The sequence below is a fragment of the Thalassophryne amazonica genome, chromosome 18 (assembly GCF_902500255.1).
Source record: "Thalassophryne amazonica chromosome 18, fThaAma1.1, whole genome shotgun sequence".
NCBI lineage: Eukaryota > Metazoa > Chordata > Actinopteri > Batrachoidiformes > Batrachoididae > Thalassophryne > Thalassophryne amazonica.
Window position 1 is genome coordinate 58,218,602 of NC_047120.1, and position 13,818 is coordinate 58,232,419.

At 41.8% G+C, this 13,818-nt stretch overlaps 1 protein-coding gene across 2 annotated transcripts in view; it reads left to right on the plus strand.

Annotated features, from left to right (window-relative positions):
• LOC117530739 (monocarboxylate transporter 7-like) overlaps positions 1 to 10,645 on the plus strand; it is a 55,273-nt gene extending 44,628 nt beyond the window's left edge. For both annotated transcript variants that reach the window (XM_034193648.1, XM_034193647.1), the window contains 2 exons: positions 4,428 to 5,285; positions 5,975 to 10,645. In XM_034193648.1, the coding sequence (XP_034049539.1) occupies positions 4,428 to 5,285; positions 5,975 to 6,264 (1,148 nt within the window). In that variant the 3' untranslated portion in view covers positions 6,265 to 10,645. The remainder of the gene's footprint in view (positions 1 to 4,427; positions 5,286 to 5,974) is intronic.
• The last annotated feature ends 3,173 nt before the right edge of the window (positions 10,646 to 13,818 follow it).

Consider the following 13,818-nt stretch of genomic DNA (forward strand, 5'->3'; position numbering starts at 1 on the left):
CAGACCTTGAAATCCAACAGCAGGGATTGATATTATCCAAAGATTTATGAACATACAAATTAACGTGCTTACACTTTATCGTGATTTTCTCCATTGTGAGATATAAAAGTGTCTTATCGTATCGTTCGTGTGTATATGCATTATAACGCAGCGCAGGAGCGATGTTACGATATTCTTCAGAACGACAACATACACAACATGCATCCAGCAGCATACACATTGCTGTCATAGACAACTGCCTGTAAAGTTTTTTGGCAAGTTATAACTTTCTAAACAGCGTAATTTGTAATGAAAGCCGCTTCATTTGTGCGGCTCTTTCGGCGCCATGTTTGTTTTTGCAGAGACAGCAGTAAGCTCCTCCTACCCCTCCGAACGGAGGGATTTGTAGCCCTTCGCCTTCCCCTCCGCCTCGCTCCAAAAGGAGAGACTCAGCCAGTGTTTAGCAGAGGCACTTTTACCCAGAATCCTTTGCGATCTGCCTGTTTGTTACAAAACCTCAGAATTAGTGCATTATTCAACATTAAAAGATATATGTTATATTTTAACTTTGTACAAATGACATAATTGACATTAATGGAGTTATTCTATCAGTATTAATGTTATTTATAATCAAAACCATAAGTCAGCATGACTTTATTTTTCAAGACCTGCGCCTGACCGGAGCGTTGCAATTGATAGAGAGTTGGCTTTATGGCTGCTCTCAGGATGTCTCTGTGCTGCGAACACTGTAGTAAGCAAGAGCTTCCAGCAGGGGCCAAATGTTGAAAGAAAAGTGTGGTCTCATTGTTGGGGTCTGTTGTTATTTTTAATATTATTATAAGCTATTAAATTTGTTTTATTAGTAGTTGTAGATGTGTCAGAGTTAATACTGGAATTTATCGGTTATCTGTAACTTACGATACATTTTTGGGTGGTTTATTGTTTTATCTTTATCGAAGATTACTTTTCAGTTATCTGATTATCTGTTATCGAAGTTAACTTTTTGGTTATCTGTGCCCACCACTGCATAAATGTAAAAACAGCTTCAACATGCTCTCCTTAATACTAGGACTAGTGGACCCTAGGACTAGTGGGACGTTCCCCATTGATATCTGCCAAATGAAAATTTAACTGATGATGCAAACCCAATAACCTGCTAAACCATTTCTCTCTACAGTGCATCCAGAAAGTATTCACAGTGCTGCACGTTTTCCACATTTTTTATGTTACAGGCCTTATTTCAAAGTGAATTAATTTTTCCCCTCAAAATTCTAAACACAATATCCCATAATGACAATGTGAAAAAGCTTTTATGAGATTTTTGCAAATTTATTAAAAATAAAAATGTTGGGAAAGTGTAGGAACACGGACCCACAACAGGGGGCACAAATGAACGGACAATGGAGGAAGTCAAATATCAACACTTTACTGTTGTGAAACACGCACAACAAACACAACCAATTACAATATCAGACAATAAGCCGAATCACAACGGTGTCATGTGGGCAGGCTCGAAGATAGGAGACGTCTGTCCAAAGCAGAACCGGAACCACACGATTTCCTCCGCCACCGAACCCCGGGAATACTGGAGCCGCCAAGTCCCGAACTCCCAGGTGGCCACTGCCTCCGCTTGTCGGATCTGGTACTGCTGGCGAGGAACAAAACAGTCAGATGTGGGTGCGTCTGCACCCAGCAACACGTATGGTGGAAACACCACCTCCACCTCTCGTCAGGAAAACACTGTAGTGCAGGAATGTGAGTACTTATCCAAAATACAGTCTCCTGCTGTTCTTCTCTCTTTCTGTGTAAAGGCAAAAAGTATTCAATGGTCAAAAGATAATCCGTTAGGCTGGATACGTTACCTCCTTGGTAGAGCGATATCTCGGCAAAGAGGTGGAGACGTCGTCCTGCTGATATACCGCTGCGGATCAGAAGATTGGTAACAGCTGTCGTAGGTGACAGCTGTCACCCCGGCTGCTCCTGTGAGACGGCAGCGCCCTCTGGTGCCTGGAGCCCGCACTCCAGGCAGGGTGCCCTCTGGTGGTGGTGGGCCAGCAGTACCTCCTCTTCAGCGGCCCACACAACAAAAAAACTAAGAAATCACATACGTTTTAGTCACAGCTTTTGCCATGAAGCTCAAAATTGACCTCAGGTGCATCCTGTTTCCACTGATCATCCTTGAGATGTTTCTACAGCTTAATTAGAATCCACATGGGGTAAATTCAGTGGATTGGACATGATTTGGAAAGACACACACCTGTCTACATATAAGGTCCCACAGTTGACAGTGCATGTCAGAGCACAAACCAAGCGTGAAGTCAAAGGAATTGTCTGTAGACCTCAGACAGGATTGTCTCGAGGCCAAAATCTGGGGAAGGGTACAGAAACATTTCTGCTGCTTTGAAGGTCCCAATGAGCACAGTGGCTTCCATCATCTGTAAATCCACCAGGACTCTTCCCAGAGTTGGCTGCCTGTCTAAGCTGAGGGATCGAGAGAGAAGGACCTTAGTCAGGGAGGTGACCAAGAAACCGATGGTCACTCTGTCAGAGCTCCAGCATTCTTCTCTGGAGAGAGGAGAATCTTCCAGGAGGACAACCATCCCTGCAGCAATTCACCAATCAGGCCTGTATGGTAGAGTTACCAGACGGAAGCCACTCCTTAGTAAAAGGCAGTTTGCTAAAAGGCACCTGAGGGACTCTCAGACCATGAGAAACAAAATTCTCTGGTCTGACAAGACAAAGATTGAACTCTTTGTTTGGAGGAAACCAGGCACCATCCACACAGTGAAGCATGGTGGTGGCAGCATCATGCTGTCCGGATGTTTTTCAGTGGCAGGAACTGGGAGACTAGTCAGGATTGAGGGAAAGATGAATGCAGCAATGTACAGAGACATCCTGGATGAAAACCTGCTCCAGAGCGCTCTTGACCTCAGACTGGGGCGTTGGTTCATCTTTCAGCAGGACAGTGAACCTAAAGCTAATAGGATTAATACATGGAATAGTTTTGACTGTGTTGAATGCTTGGTTTACAAAGTACATGTCAAACAATATCGACGTACATTGGATTCTGTGGCAAGTGACATACATTAAACTGTAATGTGACAACTGAGCATGACACATGGTGCAAACTATTCCTTTTTAAAACCCTATTAACTCAACCAATAATTTGCATCACATTTTTCAAAGATTGGCACAACTTTAACTTTTGACCCCTGTACAAACTGAAATTGACCTTTGTCACCATTCTTGCTGTTTTTACCCCATAACTCCATAACATTCAGCCATAGATAGTCCAAACTATAACTTTTTGGCATCTTTGTGATCAGACACATAATGTGGTATAGCTTGCAATATGATTGGAGCATTTTTAAATTTTGACCCCTGTGTAATTCTTATTTGACCCCTACCTGGCCACCATATTGGATTTTCAAGTGGCCCGCACTTTTTTCTCAAACAGTGACGTATGAAGAATATTCATGCCAAATCTGATGCTTGTATCACCAAGTAAACAATTCTGGCCAAAAATCAAACTTATCTGCTCCACTATAAAGGGTTGTCATTTGGTTTGATACCATACTACCTTGGAAACACCGATAGTACCCTAGACACCTCAAACTTGCAGCATATTGCTTCGGCCGGACACTGACACAGGATAAAGATGCAAAGAAAGCTGGATGCGGATCCATGGCTTACTGATTGCATGAAATTGGAGGTTTTTGACTGTTTTTGTCAATAACTCATAACTCAATAACGTTAGCGCAACTGGAGACACTAGTGTTCACTGGGGATGTGCTACTGTTATTTGGTGCCACTACATGGTAAATTATAAACGATGTGAGTTTTGTCTTTCCAGAAGCAGGTTTTCTCAGCCCTCTGGGTTTCTCTCTCTGTTTAGGGTGTGTCTTTAATTCTCTCTGTCACACAGCAAGCATAAACATAAATAGACTCTGGCAACCAAGTAATTCCTCACAGTCAACACTTTGCCAAGGAATCCATGTCCAGACTTGTGCAAGACATTCCTTACTAAAGGGAGAAGCAGGAGTAGATCCTTTCCATTTAAAGTGAAATGGAAAGTTTGCTTGATAGGGAGTTGAAATTGGTGTTCATGTTTATTAGATGCATCTACCTTTGTGTCAGTAGGGGATTTTTAGCTATAAGGGCTGGTTTGTTTTTTCAACAACAGGGCTTATATTAGCTTGCTAAAAGATGTATCATATTACACCTTCAAATGTAGGTCACCCTTTAAGGCACATATTCAGTAAGAAAATAAAATGTGTTAAAATGTTCTGTTGTCATGTTCATTGCTTATTTCTGCAGCTCTGGACCAGATATATCGGCGTACTGCATTAGTGACAAAACTGAGGTTGTGTCTTTTTTTATGTCAGGACCTGAAGGCCACATACATGACTTATTATTAGTACTCACTGTTGTCTCCTGTTTCCTCTCAGCCTTTGCTGCACTGAGGGACCATATCGGCTGGCGGTGCACGATGGCAGTGATGGGAGCTTTGCAAGGCAGCATCATCATCTTTGGAGCTATGCTTCGGCCCATCATCATCAAACCTAAAGCCAACGCCGAAACTGACCCAATGTCCCCAAAGGAACTGGAAGCCCTCAGTCCACAGGAGAACCTAGAGGGCGTCAACAGTGGCGGTTCTGTTACTGATAAACCCTCCTTTGCACAAAATACCTCCTGTAGTCAGGACAATGAGCTAACCACTGGAGACTCTGGCATTCAGTTCATCAAGGACAGCCAACAGAAATGGACAGAAGGCAGTAAGGAGCCTGAAACAGTTGGTGTAAATCCACCCAGGAAGAATTATAGACTTCTAGACTTCTCCATCCTCAAAGAGTGCAGCTTCATCTTCTATTCACTCTTTGGACTCTTTGCCACGCTTGGTTTCTTCGCTCCACAACTCTACATCATTAAGCTGAGCGTGAGTCGGGGTGTTGCGCGTGAACAAGCCACATATATGCTCTCTATCATGGCAGTAGCTGAAATCGTGGGCCGCTTTGCTATTGGATGGATCCTGAGTCGGGACCGGCTCTGGAACAAGAAGCTTCTGGTGCTCCTGGGATGTGTGATTACAATGACGGCAGATCTTGTGGGGTTTACTCTGGTGAAGGAGTTCTACAGTCTTGCTGTATGTTGTGCATTGTATGGTTTTTTTATGGGAACTCTGTCGTGCACGCACATCCCCTTGCTGGCTGAGGATGACGTGGTGGGTATCGAAAGGATGTCTTCAGCTGCCGGTGTCTACGTGTTCATACAGAGTTTTGCTGGGCTGGCCGGTCCCCCTCTGGGAGGTAAGAGAAGTCCAAACAGTGGCTGCAGTTCTGGGTGTCTGCTTACAGGCTGGTTTTTACCTCACGCGGTGAACATGTGGACTATTGCAGAAAAGCTTTTGGGGATTTTTCTCTTGGTCGTGCAGTAGCACCTCAAAGATTGAGCCAAAGAGGACGCCACAAAAATCGCTTTTGTTTTTGTGATTGGGTATGGAGACATTGAAACAAAAATTGTGAACTAATCCAAGTGACTGGCACAGGAGATGGAAAAAGTACCTTTTTCTTCTCCTTCCCCTTACAATTCTGGGTGATTTTCAGATGGGATTTGCATTACAAGGTCACAAATAGCTCCATTGTTAAAAAGCAGTGGGTCAGTGTGGCCGTCAGTCATGCAGAACTGTCACTGAGGCAGCCAAATCCACATCCGCGTTAAGGAAAAACCAGCCCCCAAATAACATTTTGCAAAAACAAAAGTGACATAATGTATTCTGCAACTTCACCAATAGATGACAGTAAATTGTACACACTGTAGCTTTAATGATATTGCGAGTGGGGAAAATGTAGTTTTGGCAGAGGTTATGTTCCTCAACAAAATTTACTCCACATGGAATCATGTTTAAGCCCCCCCAACATACACACACACAGGTTATTCTACACATTTCTGTACGTTAAAGTGCATAAAACTATTTTAAAATGTTGTCTACCTCCAGGTGTGCTGGTGGATGTGACTCAGAACTATGGATCGGCCTTCTATTCCTGTGCAGCTGGCATGGCTCTGAGTGCTGTGTTTCTGAGTTTGGTAAAACCTACTAAAACAGGATTAATCTGTAAGAGGAGGAACTCAAAAAAACCTGAAGACACTTCTGATGAGAAGACGTATTCTGCAGAACAGACCGGAGTGCGTGATCCAGAAAACAGAAGTGCCAGTCCATGGGATTTGCCAAACCACAACTCTGAGGAGACCACAGCAAACGGCCAAGAAGTCACGCAGTTTGCTTGAATGTTGGGGAAAACTTACGTTTTTTGAAGGGTCCAGTTGTACCGCTTAAGATGAATGGAGAGGAGAGAAATGACTAATGCCAGCTGCACTGTCAACATTTAGGGCCATTTACTGTACTGTACAACATTTACTGTAGATCCCAGTACCTCTATTCATTCAGGAATCTGGATGTGAAGTCCAACCCAAAGGCTGAAACAGCTGCAGCGTTGTCAGTCAGCAATCTTCATACATACCATACTGTAGAATTCCAGTATTTTATGGTATGTTTGCCTGCTGTGTGTAAAATCGAGTCACCAGGAAACCTGTCACTTACCAGTATTTCCTCTCAATAACAATTAACCAGAAGGTAACACACTCTGATTTAAATGCAGATGCTGATTTTGATGCAGATGATGTACAATTTTGCAGTGATAATTTAAAGGGAACATCCCACTAGTCCAAAGGTTCAAGTCAATAAATGAATTTATTATATGGCTGTGACGCTACGTGCACTCTGACTGGCCGATATTTTCCTATATTGAACCGGTTAGCATAACAATTTGTCCACAATGCGTATTTTTGTTACAAACCAGGAAGCTAAAAACACGGCTAGAAAAACCAAGTCAAACATGAACGTACTCCATAAATATCTAAACTGCTTTGGAAAAAAAAACAGATTGAAAGCTTACCAGCTAATGACCGGACCATCTGTTAGCAAGTTCTTCACGGCAGTGAAGAAAGCAAACAAGCTCAACATCAGCAGCGTATTCAGGCGAGACTGTAAATTTGCGTGTTTATAATAAATGAATGATTAACCTTGCTTGCTCAGTCTGTACAGGCATGTCAGACATCAGTGTTTTTTTGCACGGACCTCGCTTACGCTCTGTCCATACTGTCAACACCTCGGTCTGATATTTCACAGTACAGACCTCTCACTCAGTTCATAATCTTTTTTATATTTTGATGCCAAGTTTCAGTAGGCTGCGCTACTAGCTGTATACTTCTATGTGCTTTTCATGTCAACTAAAAAGCCGTTTTTCATCTGTAATGTGAGAGCGAATGTTACTTAAAAAAAAAAAAAAGTCACTTTGTTTTTAACTTCACTGGTTATAAAGATGCACTGTACAACGTAAATGTCCTATACACAATATTCTGTAATTAGGACTTTGGCATTTAATTGAAATGGCAATTATCCAACCTTCAGGGGTGACTGTGAAACGCCACGTTTGGCTTAATTTGGAGTAAATACATACACAGACTACTGAACCTTCGGACTAGTGAACCCTTCCCAAATTTAAGGAATGCCCACAACACACCCATGAAGAATGTGTAAACATAACCCAGCCCCTTGATGGTGCACAACACCCTGCTTTACGATGATGGGCCCCCTGCAAATAGCAGTGTGAAGGTGGTCACATCCCCCAAAAGCATTTACACAAGTTCTGTGTATTCTGTCAAGATAAAGCCCTAAATATACCACACATCACATCACAATGTTTTTCTACAACTGCTGCTGTTGATATCAGAAACTATGCACTGTATTTTCTGGACTGTCATCTTTTCTTTTTACTAGTGTGGAGGTCCTGTGACATATTCCAAAACAACTTTGTATATGAAAAAAATACAGCATTGTTTTCTTTGGCCCCATCATGCCACAGTCCACACATGGCAAGCTGCTCCTGTATACTGAATGAAGTACTGTGATTCACACTCTGGAGCAAAAGGTGGTGATAGTACATCATTAAGTTGAATGCCAACCACCATAAAACAAGAAGCAGTTGCTCTGAATGACAAAACAGTTATCTGCCGCCTTTGCTTGAGTGAACAAGTGAAATTAATTATGTTCTCAAACTGAAACACCACACTGGAATAAAAAGAATATAACCTTCATACTACTTGAGAAAAGACTTGTTCAGACTTTTAGAAAATGAGACTAGCTAGGTCAGCTAGGCTAAGCTAAGGCTATTTTACAACTACTTTACAAAAAGTTTTGAAATGTTTTATTACATCACATGTTTACCTCACCTATGATAGTCTGTTCAGTGGTGACAAGAGGTAGTTTACTCAAGTTGTACAATAACACTAATAAGCCTGTTAGCTTCTACTGACAAACAGTATTTGCATTCTAAATAAATAAATGCTTAAAGGACATGTCACATATTTTTAGCATCCTAGTTAGCAACACAACATCAAAGTTTTCATGATTGTAAGTCTCTCCGCGCACATGCGCTCATAATTTTTTTATTGCTCTCCCTGAGCGAGGTAACAGGTGCATTTCCAGAAAATGTCTCACTCTGCAATTCTCGGCATGTGATGTACATATTAGCTAAACAGAAACATCCCGATGGCCGACAGAGCGGAAATAATGCGGTTATGTCCAATAACAAAGCTGAGCTCTTCTTTGAAAGTGATGGCTCGGATTTACAGAGGATATGATGCACTTCACCCCAAAACTCTTAACTTTTTCAGAGTCTGTCAGATTTTGAAACCTAATTGTCACAGGATGCTGGTTTACTGCTGCTGTGAACATGATGGATGCGGACTGTCTCCACCATGCTGTTTTTGCAGACTGCCTGGACATGCAGATGTATGTCTCATATTGGAGAAACTCAGACGAATCTATTTTCAGGAGATAATGGACTCTCTATCTAAAGTGCCACAATTGTGACAGAAGTTGAGCTGAAGGCAGAGGTGCGATCAGACATTATGCATGCGTGTGCAATCAGACCCTAAGGACAAGTGGACCTGGACATTATTCGCTGGCCGGCCATCTGTACCTGAGGACTAGTGGAACTTGAAGATGTTCTCTGGCTGTCCATCTGTGTGAGGACTAGTGGACCTTTAATCCCTTGGCTGGCGATTGTGACAGGTGTGTGGGGGTTTCTTTGATGTGGCATGTTCGCTTTTTCATCTTTTACTTTGTGTTCCTTTCAGTGGAGCATTCAATGAAATTCAGTTTTTATTTTACTGTGGGAATTTGGATCTGGATGTGTGTGCGCAGCAGGCTGTTTTAATGTGCAGCTCAGCTGTTAATTGCAGCTTTGTACATGGACGTGAACTATTACAGATTTGATCAGATCTGTGATATTTCAGGTCCATGTACAAAGTGGCAATTAATAGCTGAGATGCTGGTTAAATCAGTGCAGCAGCCGTCAACCCGCATGTCAGCTGTTTTTATTGCTGCTTTGTACATGGATGTGTAATGTCTCTGTGACATTGTTTTTCACAGGCAACGTGACACAGATACACACGTGTCTATTTTCACAGTTACATACAACACTTCTAAGCATTTGTTTTGATTTGAACAGGCTGCGTTTATGACTAATGGACGCAGGTGCACTAAATCTTCTCAGGGCTGCTGCTTTTACTGTGACTATCAAAATGAACAGTTATCACTTAAAACGAGTCATCATAACACAACATCATACTTGTGTACACTTCCATTCAAGTGCACACTGGGACGCTGTTGTAAACACGAGTACTCACTAGTACTTTGTTTTCGGAAATCTCCGTATCTGTTTGTTGCGAATGCGATATACTATGAAACTGGTCACGGAAGTACACAAAGTAATTCCAGTGGATCATTGGATGGTTACTAACAGCCTAAATCTTAATTGTTGTGATTTCAGTGTGACATGTCCTTTAATTACATTGCACGTTTACCTCAACTATGGTCATGAGTTCAGTGGCATCAGGAAACAGTTTACTCGCCTTGTTTGTATCTTGTACAATACTATTAATTAGCCTTTTAGCATTTGCTTACAAACACATTGTTTGTTATAAATAATGTGCAGAGCTTTGAGATATTTAACTACACTGAATGTTGACCTAAATTATGATCATGTGTTCAGTGGTAACAAGAAGCAGTTTGTGCCTCATATAGTAACAACGATTAGCCCATTAGCTTCTGCTTGCTAACACAGTGCTCGAATTATAAATAATGTGCACAGCCTTCAGATATGTAATTACATTGCACATTCACCTAACTAATGATTGTCTGTTCAATAGTGACAACAAGCAGTTTACTTGAATTGCTTGTGCCTTGTACAACTAATTAGCCCGCTAGCTTCTGGTTGCTAACAGTGTTTGTGCAATTAACATGACTGTTTTTATCAAACATGGTGTCGGAAACCTTGTTAGGGATGCTTTTTAATTTTAGATAATAGAGGAAATTCAAGGCTGAAGTCAACTGCCTCGAAAATTGAGAAAGAATGTATATTAACTTGCACAGAGTGGCATAAAATACTGTCAGTAAAGCTCAGGAGATAATGTCTGTGATTTAAAATATTTATTTTTTAATAAAGCTGTAAACATGATGCAGTCTTTCATATGTGCGCTATAAAATGTGAATATTTTTGCAATGAAAATGTGTTCAATCACAATAAAGTCAGTGATTTTAATCAGCCTGGGTCTCTTGGTTTACGAGGGCTGTCAATAAAGTAACGGTCCTTTTTATTTTTTTCAAGAACTATATGGATTTCATTCATATGTTTTTACGTCAGACATGCTTGAACCCTCGTGCGCATGCGTGAGTTTTTCCACGCCTGTCGCTGATGTCATTCGCCTGTGAACACTCCTTGTGGGAGGAGTCGTCCAGCCCCTCGTCGGAATTCCTTTGTCTGAGAAGTTGCTGAGAGACTGGCGCTTTGTTTGATTTTTTCTAAACCTGTGAGACACATCGAAGTGGACACGGTTCGAAAAATTAAGCTGGTTTTCAGTGAAAATTTTAACGGCTGATGAGAGATTTTGAGGTGATTCTGTCGCTTTAAGGACTTCCCACGGTGCGAGACGTCGCTCAGCGCTCTCAGCCGCCGTCGTCAGCCTGTTTCAAGCTGAAAACCTCCACATTTCAGGTTCTATTGATCCAGGACGTCATGAGAGAACAGAGAAGTTTCAGAAGAAGTCGGTTTCAGCATTTTATCCGGATATTCCACTGTTAAAGGAGATTTTTTTAATGAAAGACGTGCGGACAGGTCTGCGTGTCGGGACGCAGCCGCCGCGACGCTCCGCCACAGGAAAAACACCTCTGTTAAGGACAAGTTGGAACATGTCCTGCCTGTTAAACAATTTCTCATATACTCACTCCACTGAAAGCCATCAAAAGCCGCCTGGATTTTACAAATGGTTATCAACACGGAGGTGTTTTTCCTGTGCCGCCGCACCGCGTCGGCTGCGTCCCGACGCGCGGATCCGTCCGCACGTCTTTCATTAAAAAAAATCTCCTTTAACAGTGGAATATCCGGATAAAATGCTGAAACCGACTTCTTCTGAAACTTTTCTGTTCTCTCACGACGTCCTGGATCAATAGAGCCTGAAATGTGGAGGTTTTCAGCTTGAACAGGCTGACGACGGCGCCTGAGAGCGCTGAGCGATGTCTCGCACCGTGGGAAGTCCTTAAAGCGACAGAATCACCTCAAAATCTCTCATCAGCCGTTAAAATTTTCACTGAAACCAGCTTAATTTTTCGAACCGTGTCCACTTCGATGTGTCTCACAGGTTTAGAAAAAATTTTGATCAAACAACCAGCAACTTCTCAGACAAAGGAATTCCGACGAGGGGCTGGACGACTCCTCCCACAAGGAGTGCTCACAGGCGAATGACGTCACCGACAGGCGTGGAAAAACTCACGCATGCGCACGAGGGTTCAAGCATGTCTGACGTAAAAACATATGAATGAAATCCATATAGTTTTTGAAAAAAATAAAAAGGACCGTTACTTTATTGACAGCCCTCGTATTTTCTTATAAACTTCTACATCAGTGGTACGCACAGTTTCAGCTAACTAGTAATGCTAACCTTTGGTACTGGATTAGCGTTTCAGCTAATTTTGAAAACTACTAGCGGAGCAATTAGGTTCCACTAAATGTAATTCTGCTAGTTACTTATGGAGCTAAATCAAGGCCAAAAGTTTTGTAATCTGAAAATTAAAAAAAGATTGAAAAAATAAATTTTGAAACTGAAAATTCAATGTTTGTTCTTGAATTTTATAATCATTTAAAAAGTATTATCAAAATAAAAGTAAGTGTAAGATATATATTTTTCAGTTTAAATACATTTTTGAGTCAGCTCTAATTTTTTTGATCAAATAATTTATTTTCATTCGTATTTCTTTTTTTCACCTTCAGATCTTATTTTTTCAGTTTCAAACTTTTGGCCCCGTTCTGGCGTGGCATTGTGAGTGACAGGAGAGCAATCAGTCCTCACATGATGTTGCTTTCAGGAAATGTGGGTACTTTGATAATGACTTAACACTTTCCACTGTATTGTCTTGATACCTGTAAATAAAGTGATGCTAAAGATGTCTATTACAAGTAATTCTAGACCACTCTTGGTCATTTTTTATGTTTAAAAACTGGAAAATATACAAGATTGTCAAGTTTAACACCTATACCTAAAAAAACCGATGTGTCCCAAATCCACCCAAGACCATGAATGCAGCGCAGCATCGCCGCATGAAAATGAGACAGGTCGCTCATTTTACAGGCTGCAGTGGAGTGTTACGAGCTTTCTAAGTGACACACAGAGAGAGACCTGGCTCAGCAGATCTGAAGGAAGCTTTAATATGGACACAACCAAGCAGACCGCCGGTAAATCCAAAGCCACCCGGAAGAGCAATCCGGCTCACAAAAGGTGCCACGAGGGGGCGTTTAGGGGCGACGCCCCTCACGTCATCAACCCCGCCCCCTCGGATGTGAGCGTTATCAAAAAATAAAAATAAAGAAAAAGAAATACTGGAAAATATAGCAAAATATTAGTTATTCAATATTATCACGTATTTAACAAATAAACCAAATTAATTAAATAAAGTAATTAATTTTAAAACAAACGGATATGGCATGTCTGTGTTCAAGTGATTTGATAGGTTGAGGGTTCAAAATAAATTAAATCAATTTTATTTATATAGCGCCACATCACAACAAACAGTTGCCCTAAGGCGCTTTAAGGCTTAATTATTGTAAGGCAAAAGCCATACAATAATTACAGAAAAAACCCAACGGTCAAAATCACCCCCTGTGAGCAAGCACTTGGTGACAGTGGGAAGGAAAAACTCCCTTTTAACAGGAAGAAACCTCCAGCAGAACCAGGCTCAGGGAGGGGCAGTCTTCTGCTGGGACCGGTTGGAGCTGAGGGGAGAGAATCACAAAAAAGACATGCTGTGGAGGGGAGCAGAGATCAATCACTAATGATTAAATGCAGAGTGGAGCATACAGAGCAAAAAGAGAAAGAAACTCAGTGCATCATGGGAACCCCCCAGCAGTCTAAGTCTATAGCAGCAAAACTAAGGGATGGTTCAGGGTCAGCTGATCCAGCCCTAACTATAAGCTTTAGCAAAACGGAAGGTTTTAAGCCTAATCTTAAAAGTAGAGAGGGTGTCTGTCTCCCCAATCCGAATTGGGAGCTGGTTCCACAGGAGAGGAGCCTGAAAGCTGAAGGCTCTGCCTCCCATTCTACTCTTACAAACCCTAGGAACTACAAGTAAGCCTGCAGTCTGAGAGCGAAGCGCTCTATTGGGGAGATGAGGTCCCTAAGATAAGATGGGACCTGATTATTCAAAACCTTATAAGTAAGAAGACA